Below are 16,664 nucleotides of genomic sequence, written 5' to 3'. Positions count from 1 at the left end.
TCGACATTGATGTACCGGGGGTATGTCTCGCCATGCTGCAGGACTTGCGCCAGCAAGAACGATCACGTCATCTTTGGCTTGACTCGATATGCATCATTCAAACAGACCCAATCGAAAGAGCGCAGCGGGTGTCTCTGATGGGCCACATCTACCGAACAGCAAGCCAAGTCATCGCATACACCGGTGCAGAGGACGCCTGCTCGATCGTGGTACTCAACCGGTCAAACAAGACTTGGCCCAAAGAGCTCAGTCAAAATGGCCTACGGCACTTCATGCAGCGACCGTGGTTCGGTCATAGCTGGGTCATACAAGAGGTCCTTCTCGCAAAGCAGATCGTCCTGCAAGCCGGCCTCCTTACCGCTCCTTGGGAGGCATTCGAGGATAAACACCAAAGCCTTGGTCTCTCCGGGCGCACATCATTGATAACGTTAGGGACGCAAAGGCGAGATCTGGTCGAGCTGAGGACTTGGCCAAAGGAAGTGAACAAATCGTGCAAGCGAACAATATGACCCAAGCTCTTCCATCGATCGGGACTCTGGAATGCCATCAGCTCTACGATGTCCTAGACGGGACATGGCATTATGGTGCCATGTGTCCACGAGACAAGCTTTGTAGCAAGCTTGGCCAACACAACTTCTTCTTCAGGACAAACAGCATATGCTCACGGAGCGACATGGGAGCGGAGGATTTATTGGTACAGAACTGGTACAGTCTCCACGATTCTCTACGATACCCCGCGTGGAGAGAATGTGCTGCGACTGCAAGGCACGTTGCCAAAAGAATCTGCGTGAGCTCGCACGAGATATCGAAGTCAAAGGAGACACCCAGATTGGTGGAACACGATTGCCCGTGGCCCTCACAACGCAAGAAAAGAACGGAGCGCTTCGCACGGCACCTCGGACGGCTGTAGCGACCTGTCAACTATGGTCGCATGACACTTCGGCCTCCGGCCTTGCTTTCTTGACTTGCCTAGTTGGGTAAGCAAAAAGGCGATCACTTCTCCCAAGAAAGCCGACCTGAAGTATGGCTGAGCGGTCCCAACCTCAGTGGTGGAACAGTTACAATACACCCACCCGACTGTACATATTGCACTATGAGGACGCCACATTACATGCAGATTAACCATCTAGTCAAGCATGAAGAAGGAGGATTCTTGCCGCGAGCCAAATCGCGTCAAGCAAGTAGAGCCACGTACCCCAGGCTTCGCGTGTCCACAATAAGATGCTAGTCTGCACTCAGCCCTAGCTTCAATACAATACTGATCATGAAATTCTCCGGGGGTCATGGATGGGACGGCACGGTTCATTGCACGACTCACTGCGGAATCGATAAATACTTCGACAGCGACCATGTTTGCGAGATCCAGCAGCCGGCATTTCCGCCTCCAGTCGAAGCCAGCATAGAGCGGAAGCCTTTGTTAAGTCCAGCTGTATAGGCCACGAACATGTCGCCTCGAACCAGCTCTCTGCTGGCCCTTGTTCTGGCCTCTACTGGAGCGCTGGCTGCCACTGGACCTTGCGATATCTATGCTTCTGGTAACACTCCTTGTGTTGCTGCACACAGCACGACTCGTGCTCTTTACGGAGCCTACAGCGGAGCCCTTTACCAGGTCAAGCGTGACTCCGATGGCAAGACGACCGATATTGCACCAGTATCGGCTGGTGGTGTCGCCAATGCGGCTGCTCAAGATGTGAGGAAGGAGGACAGTCTGTTGGAGTACATTTAACGAAGCTAATATAACTACAAGTCCTTCTGTGCGAGCACGACCTGTCTCATCAGCATCATCTACGATCAATCTGGCAAGAAGAATCACCTGACTCAAGCACCACCCGGAGGTGCAGCCAGCGGACCGCAACCAGGAGGCTACGACAATCTGGCAAGTGCCATCGGAGCACCAGTGACGTTGAATGGACAGAAGGCGTACGGTGCATTCATCTCGCCAGGTACTGGCTACCGAAACGATGTCACAAACGGCGTGGCGACAGGAGATGCAGCCGAAGGTATGTACGCCATCTTCGACGGGACACACTACAACGATGCCTGCTGCTTCGACTACGGCAACGCCGAGACAGACAACCTCGACACTGGCAACGGCCACATGGAGGCTCTGTACTTCGGTACCAACACCATCTGGGGAACTGGCGCCGGCAACGGACCATGGGTCATGGCAGACCTCGAGAACGGCCTCTTCTCCGGTCAGAACGTCAAGAATAACCCAGCTGATCCAACCGTGACCTACCGCTTCCTTACTGCAGCGCTCAAGGGCGGTGCCAACAAGTGGGCCATCAGGGCCGGCAACGCTGCAAGTGGAGGTCTATCATCGTTCTACAACGGTCCACGTCCAAATGCCTCCGGCTACAACCCCATGAGCAAGGAAGGCGCCATCCTCCTCGGCATCGGCGGTGACAACAGCAACGGAGCGCAGGGAACTTTCTACGAAGGCGTCATGACCACCGGCTACCCATCCGACGCCACCGAGAACTCCGTCCAAGCCAACATCGTCGCAGCCAAATACGCCGTCGGCGCCCTGACCAGCGGCAAAGCCCTCACCGTCGGCTCGACCGTCACAATCCGCGCCACAACCCCAGGCTACGATACCCGCTACCTCGCCCACGACGGTTCAACCGTCAACACCCAAGTCGTCACCTCCTCCAGCAGCGCCACAGCCCAGGGTAAAGCCCAATGGACAGTCCGCACCGGCCTCGGTAACAGCGGCTGCATTTCATTCGAGTCCAAGGATACACCAGGTAGCTACATCCGTCACAGCGCGTTCGTGCTCTACATCCAGGCTAGCGATGGGAGCAAGCAGTTCGACGAGGATGCTACGTTCTGTCCCCAGACTGGGCTGCAGGGCAGCAACACTAATTCGATCCGAGCTTGGGGATACCCGACGAGGTTCATTAGGCATTATGATAATGTCGGCTATATTGCGACGAACGGTGGGCCGGAGGACTTTGATAATGCCAACTCGTATAATTATGATGTTAGCTTTGTGGTTGGGTCGGGGTTTTGAGCGTGGTGTAGCGTACTTGGGAGGAAGCAATGGAAGAAATGAGATATTCTGATGAACACATCTTACGAACACAGCGATGGGCTCGAGCTCCTCGGTGACACTGTCCCGTAAGAGGCGAGATCACAGATGCTGTTCCTGCATCCAAGCACGAGCTCTGCATTGATACCTCCTGCAGTCGCTGAACAGTCGTCGTGCAAACTTAGTCCGCGGATGTGCTGCCGCTCATCTGGACTTCTGCTTCTCGTGTGCCGGCTCCTCGGTTGACCTGATATTTGAGTCTGAGGGAGCAATTGTATGCACTACTTGTTATCATCGTATAAGTCATACTCGCGCTCAACGCTCTCGGCTATGCACTGCGAATCGACGACATTCTTTATGGTCTGCTCCAGTAGCAAGATCGTGGCCAAGATAACGAATGATTTCGAGGGTCCTCTGGATTTAGATTCCTCGGTACTCTCTATCACATGCAGCCGGCTAGCTTCCGTGAAGCCATACATAGCAATTGAGTTGAGCTCACTCCAGCGACTCATCATTGGCTCAATGGCAAGGCGCCAGTCTTGCTCGTAAAGAGGCTGAGCGGCAAGCTAGAGTAACAACAACACGACGACTTCGCATGCCATTGAGCATCCTTCGTCGCTGTTCATGTTGATTGGATCCGTCGGGCCGATGGTGAGTTGTTTTGCTCCTAAGTACACTCTTGAAGCAAGCTCATATAGACCGTAGCACATGCACGATGTGTTCGCTGATCTCGGTAGACCCAGAGCATCTTTTTGCATCGTTTGGTCCCAGTTCATCGTAGTCTTGGCGTTCCATGTGATCACATGTTTACTTCACTTGGCAGTCAAGAATGCATACATACCTCGGAAATGTTCGCACCCTCGACGAATCATCATTGGCTCAATGACATTGCTTTAAGATCATCCTTGAGTTGATCTGGCCAGGGAATGTGCGGCTTGCGATGGCATGCTCCACGTGTATGTCGCATGTATTTGTGTCTCCGCTGTCGCCATCATTGGGCTGGTGGTCATTCCTTCTGCCGTCTTTGATGCCTTTGAAGAATCGTCTTACTTGTGGTCTCTACCATCAAGTCCATGATCTACTGGTATTGAAGGCAAAGAGTGTCTCCTTTCCCTCTTGATTCGAAGATAAGCGTCGTTCTTGGCACCAGTGGTAATCACATGCCAGTTGCCCCTCTCCTCTGCTGGCGTAGTCATACATACTCCAAGAATACCACCTCATTAGCGAATCATCTTTGGCTCAACGGTACGGTGTCAGTTCACACACAGGAAAGCCTGGCCGACAAGCAAACTACAAAGCGCGAAGGTGCTACGATGCGTCCATGACACAACCCCAGTCCTTCTCTTTGACACGGTCGTTGGGGCGATGGTGATTCTCTTTTGCTTAGAATCTCTTCTACGAAAGGACCGATGACATGGATCATATCACGCTATGATAGGGACCGCTCTCTCGGTCGTGTCGATGCTGTACTCCTTTTGCTCCATTTTCCATACTTCGACATGATACGTCGCGACATACTCAAGCTTACCTGTTATCACATGCAGACTTAGCTACGGCAAGTCGTAGCCATTAATACTCTCTAGTTTCTTTACCCTCCAGCGAACCGTCATTAGCTCAATGGTACGGCGCCATCTCGATCTCTGTTGCGTAAACGATCTATTGGCTACCAGAAATCTAGGACTGATTGACACCTACGATGTGTATAGCATCGCAGGAAGTGGCTGCTGTCCTGGAAGCCATTAGGCTACTGGTGGTTCTTTTTTGCTCGATAGATCGGTTCTCTTCTGCCGCGCCCTCGATTGTGAAGGTCCATGACGGGTGCCAATGATTGTGACAATACGCATCGTCTTCCGGATTGTCATGGACCATGGAATCCGTCTTTTGCTCCTTGAATGCTCATCAGCAAGCTACTGTGTTGGAAGCACGAGCCCCAGCGTATATCACATGCCATTATTCACTGGAAGGTACATATACCGCTCATACACCCCTTCCTCCCGCGGATCATCATTAGCTCAACGGCACGGCATCAGTCGAATCAGTCCAGCCTCGTTGAAATGGTTGGACTGACTGACAAGCGAGCCAGAGCAAGTATCGGGACACTACATGTATTGCACATGTGGTGTCGTGAATGGTTGCCCTGACAGTCTTTGAGCTAATGGCGATTCTCTTTTTGCTTCGTGACATGCTTTGGCTGTAGTACCGGTAGCTGAGACGCCGTTCGACTAAACTTGTGGGCTCGTTCCTCGATGAGATTCGTTGTATCGAGGGCTGATTTTCTTTTGTCGTATACCGCACCTCAGCCGATCCGATTCCGGCTATCACATGCCACCACCCACAAACTCAAAGGCATATATCCCCCCAAACTCTGCCTTCTCTTCGCGAATCATCATTAGCTCAACGGTACGGCGCCGGTCATGCCTCATTGCATGTTTCGGCGCCAAACAAGGCTGCGACACGAATCGAGGACTGCATGTACTACGCACATACCGCCTCCATCACCTCGTTGTCACCATCGAGCTAATGGTGTATCCTTTTTGCTTTTTCCGTCTTTACCTTCTTGCTGGTGGAGTATCAGTCACCTCCGGACGTGATCGTGGACGCTGGTCCCGGGATGTGATGGAGCCACGCTACGCTTTTTGCCTCGTTTCAGAGGAATTGATACTGGTCCGTTTCCGTCATATGGCAGTCTTCATCAGAAAGTATATACATGCATCAGACTTGTTGTATTCTCGACAGTCGTCACTGGCTCACCGGCACAACCTCGCGGGTCTTGGGCTGAGGTGAAGCGTGGGTAAGGATGCCAGTCGAAGGTGAAAGTCGAATGTGGTACACACATTCGTCGTTCTCGTCTCCTAGCTAGCCGTTCAGCTAGTGATGGTTGTTTTTATTTTGCCTGCATATCTTGTCTTGCCACGGAATGCTTCGATGCTGAGAGATAAGGAAATGGAAAGGGGTGCAGGCAGTCCGATATGAATTCTACGTAGACACATATCAATCGTACTTCGTGTGGTGCGTTCTACACCATACCAACATCCCACCCCACCCCTCGCACCAACCCCTCAATCCCAATACTTGATCGCCCCATTAAGATCCCCCGTAACAACCTTACTCGACTCCCTCGGATGCCACGCCACCGCAATAACCGCACTATCACTCGCCTTAATCTTATGCCACATCTTACAACTCTTCCAATCCCAGAAACATACAAACCCCCCACTGTCCCCGGAACACACAATCCCGCCATCAGGAGATACACCCACATCAATGGCATAACCCACATTGTTGTGCCCGCGGAAGTCTTTCTTCCTGTTCAGTTTGATCTTCTCGCCAGTGCTGTAGACGGAGATGGTGTTATTGCCGGTTTGCATAAGGACGCTGTTCTTGCTTGGGTGCGGCGCTGCCTTGACCATGGCGAACATGTCCGCCTCTGCGATGAATTTGATCGGGACGGGGATGTTGTATTCCCAGGCGCGTAAGCTCTTGTCGTCGGAGGTTGTGATGAAGCGGCGGTTCTCGTCTGTGAAGGTGATAGTATTCACAGGACCAAGATGGTGGTCGTATTCCTGGACTGGGTTCTTCTTCTCGCCGTCTGCGGGGAGGCGCGTGTCCATCTGGACAATTTTCTTGTCGTGCATGCCGGCGAGGAACTCGTGGCCGGATGGGTCATCGGGTTGCCAGCGGACTGTGTGGGGTGTGTGGCCGGTGCTGTAGCGGCCGAGGCAGGCGCCGGTCTCGGTGTCCCAGACTTTCATCTGCTTGTCGTAGGAAGCGGTGATGAATTTGGTGCCGTCGGGTGTGAAGTCGGTCTCGACGACGGGTTTGGTGTGGCCGTTGTAGGAGCGGAGTAGCTCGCGATCGTGATAGACATCCCAGAGCTTGACCTTTCCGTCCGATGCTGCACTCAGCAGTAGATGACCTGACCCAGGGAAGAACTTCAAGGAGGCAAGTGCCTTCTCGTGCGCATTCTTCGCTGGCTGTGACGTGAAAGTGTGTATGAGCTTCTTTGGATGGTAGCACTTCAAGTTGAGATTCTCAAAGTCCGAGGTGAGGTCCACATCCAGATCTCGCGGAACGTGCATATATGACCGGTTTTGGTAATCTCTCTCGGGGCGCTGAACCGCATCGTAGGTAGACGTCTCTTTCTCTGCCGATACTTGGCTGTAGCCTGTTCCTGCGAGGGTGCCGCGTGTGGGATTGGCCGCGATCGCATCTTCTTCATAGACCACCTCTTCATCACTTGCATCGTCGTCTGACACCTCTACTTCTTCACCACTGTCGCTGTCTGTGCGACGCTCTTCGTACTTTGCCCAAGGACCCTTGTATGCGCCCGCTCCAAAGACAACGCTGCTGTCGCCCTTGGTCTCTCGCTTGCGCTTCTTGCCGGCTGCGTTCGATTGTTGCACTTCTCGGTGAAGGTTGCGAAAGCTCTGTTCTGATATGGCGATCTCTTCGGCGTATCCAGTCGGTACCTTGCCTTTGGTAGAGGTTTTGAACTGCTTGTCCGAGTGGAGATCGGCCGCGCGCGTTGGTGGGCCGTTGGCGCCGTTTCGTGCTGGTACGAGCGACATTGTCTGGTATCGTATGAGAATGTGAGTACCTGCGTGGATGTCGTGACTTACCTTGAAGATCTCAAGAAGTGACGCTGAAGATGTCGAGAAAGTCACATGCGAGGACGCTGACTCAGCGGGTTCGCGATCCAAAAAATGTCCAGACGCCAAACCATCGGGTCGTCAACGTCCTGTTCATTCCATTCACTCGTTATAGTATCGCGACGATGAGGGTGACTGGTCTGGCGCGATCGCAGCTGCGCAATGTCGCGTTGCGTAGCTGCAACACTGCCTCCCGCAGGACATTCGCCTCCTCGGTCCTCCCTACCATCAGAGCGCAGAACCACGACAGAATAGCACCGCGTTTGCAGCAATGGCAGAGTCGACGATGGGCATCTGCCGCTGCTGCAATTCAGGAGACAGCCGCCCACGATCCCACATCCCTCTCCCAGGACGCCATCATCGAGAACCTCGATCCAGTGGAAGCAGCGCGATTAGACAAAGTCCGCAACATTGGTATTGCAGCACATATTGATTCTGGCAAGACGACAGCGACGGAGCGTGTGCTGTTTTATACTGGACGAATCAAGGATATCCACGAAGTACGAGGAAGAGATGCAGTCGGCGCAAAGATGGATAGTATGGACCTTGAAAGAGAGAAAGGTATCACAATTCAGTCTGCTGCGACTTTCTGTGACTGGATCAAGAAGACGCCGGATCCCGTTACTGGAGAGCTGAAAGATGCGAAGTACCACATCAACTTGATCGATACACCCGGCCACATTGACTTCACGATCGAAGTGGAAAGAGCATTGCGAGTGTTGGATGGAGCATGCATGATCTTGTGTGCTGTCAGTGGTGTGCAGAGTCAGACTGTCACGGTGGATCGTCAGATGAAGAGATACAATGTCCCTAGAATATCTTTCGTGAACAAGATGGACAGAGCTGGAGCAAACCCGTGGAAGGCAGTGGACGGCATCAACCAGAAGCTGAAGATTGCCGCTGCTGCTGTGCAGGTGCCCATCGGGGTGGAGGACGGCTTCAAGGGTGTTGTGGATCTCATCAGGATGAAGGCTATCTACTCGGAAGGCTACAAGGGCGAGACAGTGAGAGAAGATGAGGTTCCGGCAGATGTCGAGGCATTTGCAAAGGAGAAGAGACAGACGATGATTGAGACTCTGGCGGATGTGGATGAGGATATGGCGGATATCGTTCTGGACGAGCGGGAACCTTCGGTCGATGAGATCAAGGGTGCTATTCGACGAGCGACCATTGGCTTGAAGTTTACGCCAGTGCTGATGGGCTCAGCTTTGGCAGACAAGTCTGTCCAGCCTATGCTTGATGCTGTAGTCGATTACCTGCCCAACCCATCCGAAGTCGAGAACTTGGCCCTGGACCGCAAGCGCGACGAAGCTCAAGTGAAGCTGGTCTCGTACAACTCGCTACCATTCGTCGGTCTGGCCTTCAAGTTGGAGGAGTCCAACTTCGGTCAGCTCACCTACATTCGAGTGTACCAGGGATCACTCCGCAAGGGTCAAAACGTCTACAATGCCCGAACTGGTCAGAAGGTCAAGATTCCTCGTATCGTGCGCATGCACTCCAACGAGATGGAGGAAGTATCCGAGATCGGTGCTGGCGAAATCTGCGCTGTGTTTGGCGTTGACTGCGCTTCTGGAGACACATTCGCAGATGGTGGACTTGGCTACTCCATGACCTCCATGTTCGTCCCCGACCCTGTCATCTCACTTTCAATCAAGCCGAAGAACACCAAGGATACCGCCAACTTCAGCAAAGCCATCTCTCGATTCCAGCGTGAGGACCCAACCTTCCGTGTCCATGTCGACATCGAGTCTGGTGAATCCATCATCTCCGGTATGGGTGAGCTCCACCTAGACATCTACGTCGAGCGCATGAAGCGCGAGTACAAGGTCGAAGTCGTCACTGGTCAACCACAGGTCGCCTACCGCGAGACAATCCAGAACCACGTCACCTTCGACCACCTCCTCAAAAAGCAAACCGGTGGTTCCGGCGACTACGCCCGTGTCGTCGGCTACCTCGAGCCCACGGGCAACCTTGGCGACAACAAATTCGAACAACGCATCATCGGCGGCACAATCAGCGAGAAATACCTCTTCGCCTGCGACAAAGGCTTCCAAGAATCCTGCCGCTCCGGTCCCCTCCTCGGCCACCGCGTCCTCGGCACATCCATGGTCATCGAAGACGGCGCCACCCACATGACCGACTCCTCCGAACTGGCTTTCAAGAACGCAACCCAACAAGCCTTCCGCATGGCCTTCCAAAAAGCCGCCCCGCAGGTCCTCGAGCCCCTCATGAAAACCGTCATCACAGCGCCGAACGAGTTCCAGGGTAACATTGTCGGTCTCCTCAATAAACGCAACGCCACTATCAACGACACCGAAATCGGCCCCGACGAGTTTACTCTCACAGCCGATTGCTCATTGAACAGCATGTTCGGCTTCTCGTCCCAGCTGCGCGCGGCGAGTCAGGGGAAGGGCGAGTTTAGTATGGAGTTTAGCCATTATTCCCCTGCGCCGCCGCAGCTGCAGAAGGAGCTGGTGGCGAAGTATGAGAAGGAACGAGCGGAGAAGAATAAGAAGTAGAGCGGCTTGTTCTGGAAGCTTGCACAAAGGGTGTGGAGGTGTCTCGTGTTGATGTGGTGGGAGTGGAGTGTTTGGTGGTGGGGAAAGCGGGCGCCGGTGGAGGTGAGGAGGTATGCAGTGGCGCTGCATGAGTACGTCCGCGACATCGTGAACAAGATCAGGGGCGTCGCCCGCGCCGCCGCTCGTGACGATGGGGTCCTGTCGATCCTGGAGTATATTGAACATCGAAGGGAGATGATGGAGGTGGATTGTACGATCCTGCTGCGAGCAGTCCAAATGGCTGCCCAACTTGTGGGCGAGCCTGTGGAGCCAAATCTGTACAGCATTGCATTGGGCGGCGCAGCATATGGGCACGAATGTAAGGGGAATGCGCAAGGCTATCAGAGCCGCGCTGTGGTATTATCTCCACTTCGGGTTGTATTAGAGTGTATAGTTGTAGACGGTAGATACCAAAAACGAGGAGATGCGTGCAATGGAGGTCACCTTCGTGATACTGCGTTGAGTCGAGACATGATGAAGATGTATGGTGGATGTTTACTAACGCGGAAGGACGGATGATGGCAAAAACAGTCGACGCTGGCTCAATGTCGTCTGGACCCAGCAGCAGTGCCAGTCAAGCGACATAGCGCTCAGGTGGTGGTGCTGGCGTGGCTTTCCTGAACAAGTTTGTGTTGTGCAAGTGTTCAAGTTTGTGGACCATCGAGACAACAAGGACTGCTCGAAAGATGGGCTTGATCAATGTGAATATATACCTCCACCAGAACCGTGCTTGGTTGAGCATGTGACAGCCTCTTCACAATCTACAACCCAACACACGGCTAGAGAGAACGGACGGACCAAAGGATGACACGATAGATGGTATCAAGGATAGCAAAAACAATCGCCATGGCCTCAACGACATTCGGCAGCATATGTTTCAGAGACAGCCCCGGAGGCCTAAACTGGAGTACACAGCGCTGAATACGTTTGACCTCACCATGCGTCCGAGGGATGATGGGTTGGCCGTTGGGGCGATGGGGATTGCTTGCAGATGCCGAACTTTCGGTGGTATATGCGGCGTCTAAGATGTCAAGGAGAGATATAAACAAAAGGGATGGTCTGGTAGTGCAGTGACGTGACGAGGCCATTAGCGGGACAGACCGAGATGTTCAACATTAGCTCGATATTGGGAGTATATTTTGCCGTCGACAACTCCGAGACAGAGAGGCCTCCTCGACTCATCGTTTGTTGACCTCGGAAGTCATTATGCCCGCGACGAGTCGGTCAAATATCTGTGGACGTCGTAGAGAGATGTGTCCAATGTGATGAGCTGCATGCCGAATGCAAGCACTTGATGCAGGTACGCCGTGTTGGTGCAAAGGCTAGAACGACATCAAGCAGGAGACGCTGTCAAGCAGTGGTAGGTAGCACGCTGTTCCCGCGCGCATTCGCATTCATGTTGTACGCGTCGTGCAGGGCTTGTGCACATGTACAGGCATTGGAGCTCCGGGCCAGCTTATTCTTGGAGCGGATCTGCGTCGTGGCGCTTAGGTGTGGGAGTGTGGCGACTGGATGGTAGCGATGGATGGTGAAGGGGCGTTGATTGATGATAATTGATGGGTGATGCGCGGGGCGAGCTCTGGCTGATGTGTCGATGGATCAAGATGGATGCATATCGAAAGAGCACACGGGACAGGGGAGCGAAGGAGGTAGGAGGAGGTGGTATACATCTCTCGGAAAGGCTATCGCCGGAGGATGGAGATGCCTGTTTCTTGGCCTGCCCGCGGAGTGGACTCTACATGGTTCTTGGGATTCCTTGCTGGAATGCTCTGAAACAACACCTCCGCAGCAACATGGGCCGCTTCGTAGAGGTGTGCGGTCTTTCGATGGCATCTGCCGTATGAGTCGTTGTTTCTTTGCGATGCTGGCCATCAAGAACGAGTGGCGCTTCTTGCTCACCAACGCATGTCGATACTCCGGAGCTAGCCCCACGCCACTCCTCTTCTTGCATACTACTACAACAGCCACAGCTTGAAGCATCGACGCTCGCTGTGCCAGTGCCGCTCCATACCGTCGCTCCCCTATTCGTCGAGCGCCTTCCGAGCATGAAGCGAGCGAGAACCCTGCGCTAGGATCTTGCATTCACCGACGCGCATCCTGGTCCTGAACATCTACGAAACGCCCACATTCGCTACGACCCCTTCTCCTCCACACGCACTCTTTCACGCCTCGGATCCTCCCGATACTGAGCTCGCCGACCTGACCCACCGACCCGCATTGCTATCCATCTCTCAGCACATTGGCGAGCATCGCAGAACCACGTCCGGGCCTGGTGTGCTCTACGCCGAACCGGTCAGCACAACACCGCCAAGGGTGGAGAGATTGAGCACCGATTGTCGTTGGCGTCTCTGACTGCGACAACTACACACATCCTCATCGAGGATGATTCCGCGGATAGGAGCAGGGCTGGCAGCCCTGTTTGTCCTTCTATCAAGCCTACAGCTCGCGCTGGCCGTGAGCGATGGCAGCCGTACGAGCTGGATCACATACCAGACCGGCCATGGCGAGACTCTCTATCTGGACGACAATCGAAGGCCCTCGCTATACACGGACGACTTTGGAGACTGCATGGGCAACAGTCAGATCAACGTCACTCGCTTCGATGCTGCATACTACAAGGACAACATGACCGTGCTGTTCCATTTGGCAGGCAATACCGGCATTAACAACGACAGCCTGATGATGTACATTGGTGTGTACGCCTACGGTGAGGATCGCTTCGATTTGGTCTTCAACCCATGTAATGCAAACATTTACAGGTATGTGAAATGTGCTGCCTAATTGAGGAAGTGCTCGCAAAGCTAATCACTCTTCACATAGTATGTGTCCGGTAAACAGCAGTGTTCCGATCACGGCAAGTGGTGTTATCCCGGTGTCGGAATCGGACGTTGCCAACATACCGCCCATCGCCCTCAGCATTCCCGACTTCGAGGGAGAGGCCATTCTCCGCATCTTCTCCAACACCACACGTTCCGAGATCGCTTGTTACTCTGCCGTAGTGACCAATGGCAACTCATTCGGACAACCCAAGTCAGTGGGGAGCGTGCTGGGCATCTTCACTTTCGTGGCGCTGATCGCATCGTTCGCAACTGCTATTTATGGTGAAGCAGTCCCAACGATGCGTCTACACTACGCCCACTCCTTATCAGTTGGCGTGGTCTTCGCTGTGTGGCAGCACATCTTCTTCACTGGAGCGTTGTCGGTGAACTGGCCATCCGTACTTGTGGCTTGGTGGACCAACTTCGCCTGGGCTGGAGGCATGATCTACACATCAAGCATGCAGCGCAGCATTGACTCACTTATTGGCACCAACGTTGGCAATACTTCTCAAGTCGGTGCCGCGCAGTCTGGCGCCGACAACTCCAATGTCGGCGGTGGCTACGATATCAGTCTCATCTACAAGCGAATGATGAGCTCTGGCATCGAGAAGGCTTTCAGCTCGGCTTCTAGACACCCGCTTGTTCGTAATGTTGCATCGGAGATCTACGGCCGTGACTACAGCAATGTTCTCAGCCGCGATGTTTTGCAGAAGACTGTAGAGCGATCGCTGCACGCCCGCGACAACAGCATTGCTGACGCCAGTGACGGTTACAAGTGGTATGGACATCCCGTCCACAATGGACTGCCACTGCCGGGAAACTACTCTGGTTTCGCGGGTACCTTGGCCGAGGAAGGCATCGCTGTCAGTAATGCTTTCATGACTGGCTTCCTCTGGTTCTTAATCCTCATTGTACTAATGGTAGCATCCGTCGTCGCATTCAAATGGACTCTAGAAGGCATGGCCCGCTTGAAGTGGATCAAGACAGACAAATTCAAGTACTTCCGCGACCACTGGCTAGGCTACACCGGCCTTGTCGCTCTACGGACATGGTTCATCGGCTGGTTTGTGCTCATGTTCTTGACCATCTTCCAATTCACGTACGGCTCAGCGGGTGGTGTCAAGGGCGTCGCAGCGATCGTCTTCATCATATGCTTTCTGGGGTTGCCTGCCATCGCTGCGTATGCAGTCTGGTACAAATGGTCCGTAGCGGAGCACGATGCTGACCGAGCCAATGGTTTCGAGCGTAACAAGCTCTTGGGCGGCAAGTTTCCTGTTCCGTGGTTCGGCAAGGAGCAGGCGCAGACCACTGTCGAAGAACAGGGCGTACAACAGAAGGACGATCATAGCGAGACCCGCAACGTACCACTCTGGAAGCGAATGACATCCGGCGGCGCTGTGAACACCCAACGCAGCATACACGACAACGAAGACTACACGAAGAAGTTCGGCTGGCTGGCGTCTCGCTTCCGAAGGACTCGCTGGTGGTTCTTCACCTTCTGGCTGTTTTACGAATTTGTTCGAGCCATCTTCTATGCCGGTGCCTCTGGCTATGCCAAAGCACAGGTCTTCGGTCTTCTTGTCGTCGAGGTTCTCGCATTTGCCTTCCTGCTCTGGGCACGCCCGTTTGAGGGACAGAGACTCAACATAATAGTTGTGTACTGTCTTGGCTTCAGCAAAGTGGCATCTGTGGCTCTCTCGGCTGCCTTTGATATCGAGTTCAATCTCCAGCGTATTACCACTACCGTGATTGGAATCGTCATCATCGTCATCCAGGGATTCTTGACGATCATCACCATGATCGCCATCATTGTGGGTGCTATCAGCTCTTACATGTCTGTGTCACGTAACCAAGAAGAGTTTCGACCGAGGAAGTGGCATGGTATGCGTGAGAAGTACTTTGACCACTTGGACCGGACGCTTAACGACCTTCCGCGACCGCCCAAGCCGGTGAAGGAGAAGAAGAAGAAACCAGAGCCCGAGCCCGAGCCCGAGCCAGGATTTGAGATGAAGAATGTGCGACGCTTGCACAAGATCGAGGACGAGGATAAGAATTTCACTTCGGAGCTTCGCGAGCCAAACGCTTCGTTCTTGGACGAGGACCCATACCCAGGAAGAGGTGCAACTGGCACGCCCGGTCGGAGTCGCGCTAACAGCAGCCGAGCACCTAGCGTGCACAGCATGTACAACCTACCATTCGGCGCTCGACCTCACCGCGCTAGCTGGAGTACAAGAGACATGACGCAGGATACCATCGCAGGAGCCGACAGCTCGGCCATCGACATAAGTAGAACGATTGTCGAGGACGATTCGGTCCACCGGCCTGCTATAGGCGCTACAGGCAAGGCCCCAATGCGCAGCGTGACCGACCCTTCACCATCTAGACTGAGCTACCAGCCCAGTGTCACCTCCCTCAACCTAGGTGGTGAGGTCAGCACTTTCGATACCATCGGAAACGTGCCTGTCCCCACCGTGCGCCCACGTGCAGGCACCCATGGCTCCCGCGGCGCTGCTAGAAGCGTATCGTCGCAGTACGGCATGATTCCCGAGGGACAGCGAAGCACAGACTTCTTGAACCCAGAACTTCCCGACTCGCAGCCCGGCAGCAAGCGTACTAGCATGATCGGCAGCTCGAGCGCGGCGGGAAGGGCGCTTCCTACGATGACTCCGGCACAAGAGGCGGATGAGTGGGAGTTGACGAAGACGACATCACGGCAGGAATAGAATAAATGGAAGGTAGTATCTACCTCCACAGCATGCACCGAATGGGTGCGACCATTCTTTGATAATTCAGCAAGCATGGCGAACGGCGAAGGGAAGCATCTGACGGCGACGGGGCACATTTGAATGGCGTTTGATACCACTGCACAATCGTGTGCAATATGCGAGAGCAAGGCATATTTTCATTTAACTGTTTTACAGCACTACTCCACGGGTGACGAGACGCCATATTTCATCGTGGGTCAGGTCATGGAGAGTAAAAAGACAGTCAGACGACACTTTTTCGACAGATTTTGATCGGCAGGGCAGGACGGATCTGGTATAGATGATGGAGCATAGATCTAGGCAGCTATACAGCAGCATAGTGGAGATGAGAGGAGTATGCAGATGAGATGGTGGAATATCATGGTATGCTATCAAGCCATACAGGGCGCTATTCTCATCGTACTCGGTTTTTGTGGTGTCTTTGCTACCAAGCTGTCGCTCGAAGAGGCGATGGATCTCCTTCAGTTAGACACACCCGGACTGCAAGATTACTTTCGCCATTCTCGACCTTCATCCTTCAAGGCTCTCGATCTCGGCGGACCCACCCGATTCCTTCATAGCTTTCCTTCCACCAAACATTCACCACATCCGAATAGCAAGACCCGCACTCCCACTCTCGACCTGGAGCTTCTGAAGCTCCTGGCGAAGTGTGGCATTCTCAGCGCACAGCCGTTGGTTCTCGACCCCGGCTTCTTCGTCGATGCTCGTCAGTGCTGAGATTCTGGCCGCGGCGTTGGTGATGGTGTTGTGCAGGATTGTGGTTGCGGTTAGGAGGAGGGTTTGGGTTTCGTTTTTCTCGCCATTTGGATCATTGTCGTCATCGTCGTCATCGTTATCGTCGT

At 53.7% G+C, this 16,664-nt stretch overlaps 4 protein-coding genes across 4 annotated transcripts; 3 read left to right on the top strand and 1 right to left on the bottom strand.

Annotated features, from left to right (window-relative positions):
* Positions 1-1,444: 1,444 nt before the first annotated feature.
* CLAFUR5_02244 (putative alpha-L-arabinofuranosidase B) lies at positions 1,445-3,013 on the top strand (the record flags this gene model as incomplete). Its single annotated transcript, XM_047901392.1, has 2 exons — positions 1,445-1,690; positions 1,748-3,013. 2 exons carry the CDS (start codon positions 1,445-1,447, stop codon positions 3,011-3,013), a joined length of 1,512 nt encoding a protein of 503 aa, XP_047756472.1.
* Positions 3,014-6,090: 3,077 nt separating this feature from the next.
* On the bottom strand, positions 6,091-7,599 carry CLAFUR5_02243 (Pre-mRNA-processing factor 17; the record flags this gene model as incomplete). Its single annotated transcript, XM_047901391.1, has 1 exon — positions 6,091-7,599. The coding sequence occupies one exon, from the start codon at positions 7,597-7,599 to the stop codon at positions 6,091-6,093; it is 1,509 nt and encodes a 502-aa protein (XP_047756473.1).
* Positions 7,600-7,805: 206 nt separating this feature from the next.
* Positions 7,806-10,199, top strand: CLAFUR5_02242 (Elongation factor G, mitochondrial; the record flags this gene model as incomplete). Its single annotated transcript, XM_047901390.1, has 1 exon — positions 7,806-10,199. The coding sequence occupies one exon, from the start codon at positions 7,806-7,808 to the stop codon at positions 10,197-10,199; it is 2,394 nt and encodes a 797-aa protein (XP_047756496.1).
* A 2,421-nt stretch (positions 10,200-12,620) lies between these two features.
* Positions 12,621-15,780, top strand: CLAFUR5_02241 (uncharacterized protein; the record flags this gene model as incomplete). Its single annotated transcript, XM_047901389.1, has 2 exons — positions 12,621-12,997; positions 13,059-15,780. 2 exons carry the CDS (start codon positions 12,621-12,623, stop codon positions 15,778-15,780), a joined length of 3,099 nt encoding a protein of 1,032 aa, XP_047756475.1.
* Between the last annotated feature and the right edge of the window lie 884 nt (positions 15,781-16,664).

This window comes from Fulvia fulva, chromosome 1, assembly GCF_020509005.1.
Source record: "Fulvia fulva chromosome 1, complete sequence".
In the NCBI taxonomy this organism is placed as follows: domain Eukaryota; kingdom Fungi; phylum Ascomycota; class Dothideomycetes; order Mycosphaerellales; family Mycosphaerellaceae; genus Fulvia; species Fulvia fulva.
This window is presented reverse-complemented; position numbering and strand designations above follow the sequence as displayed.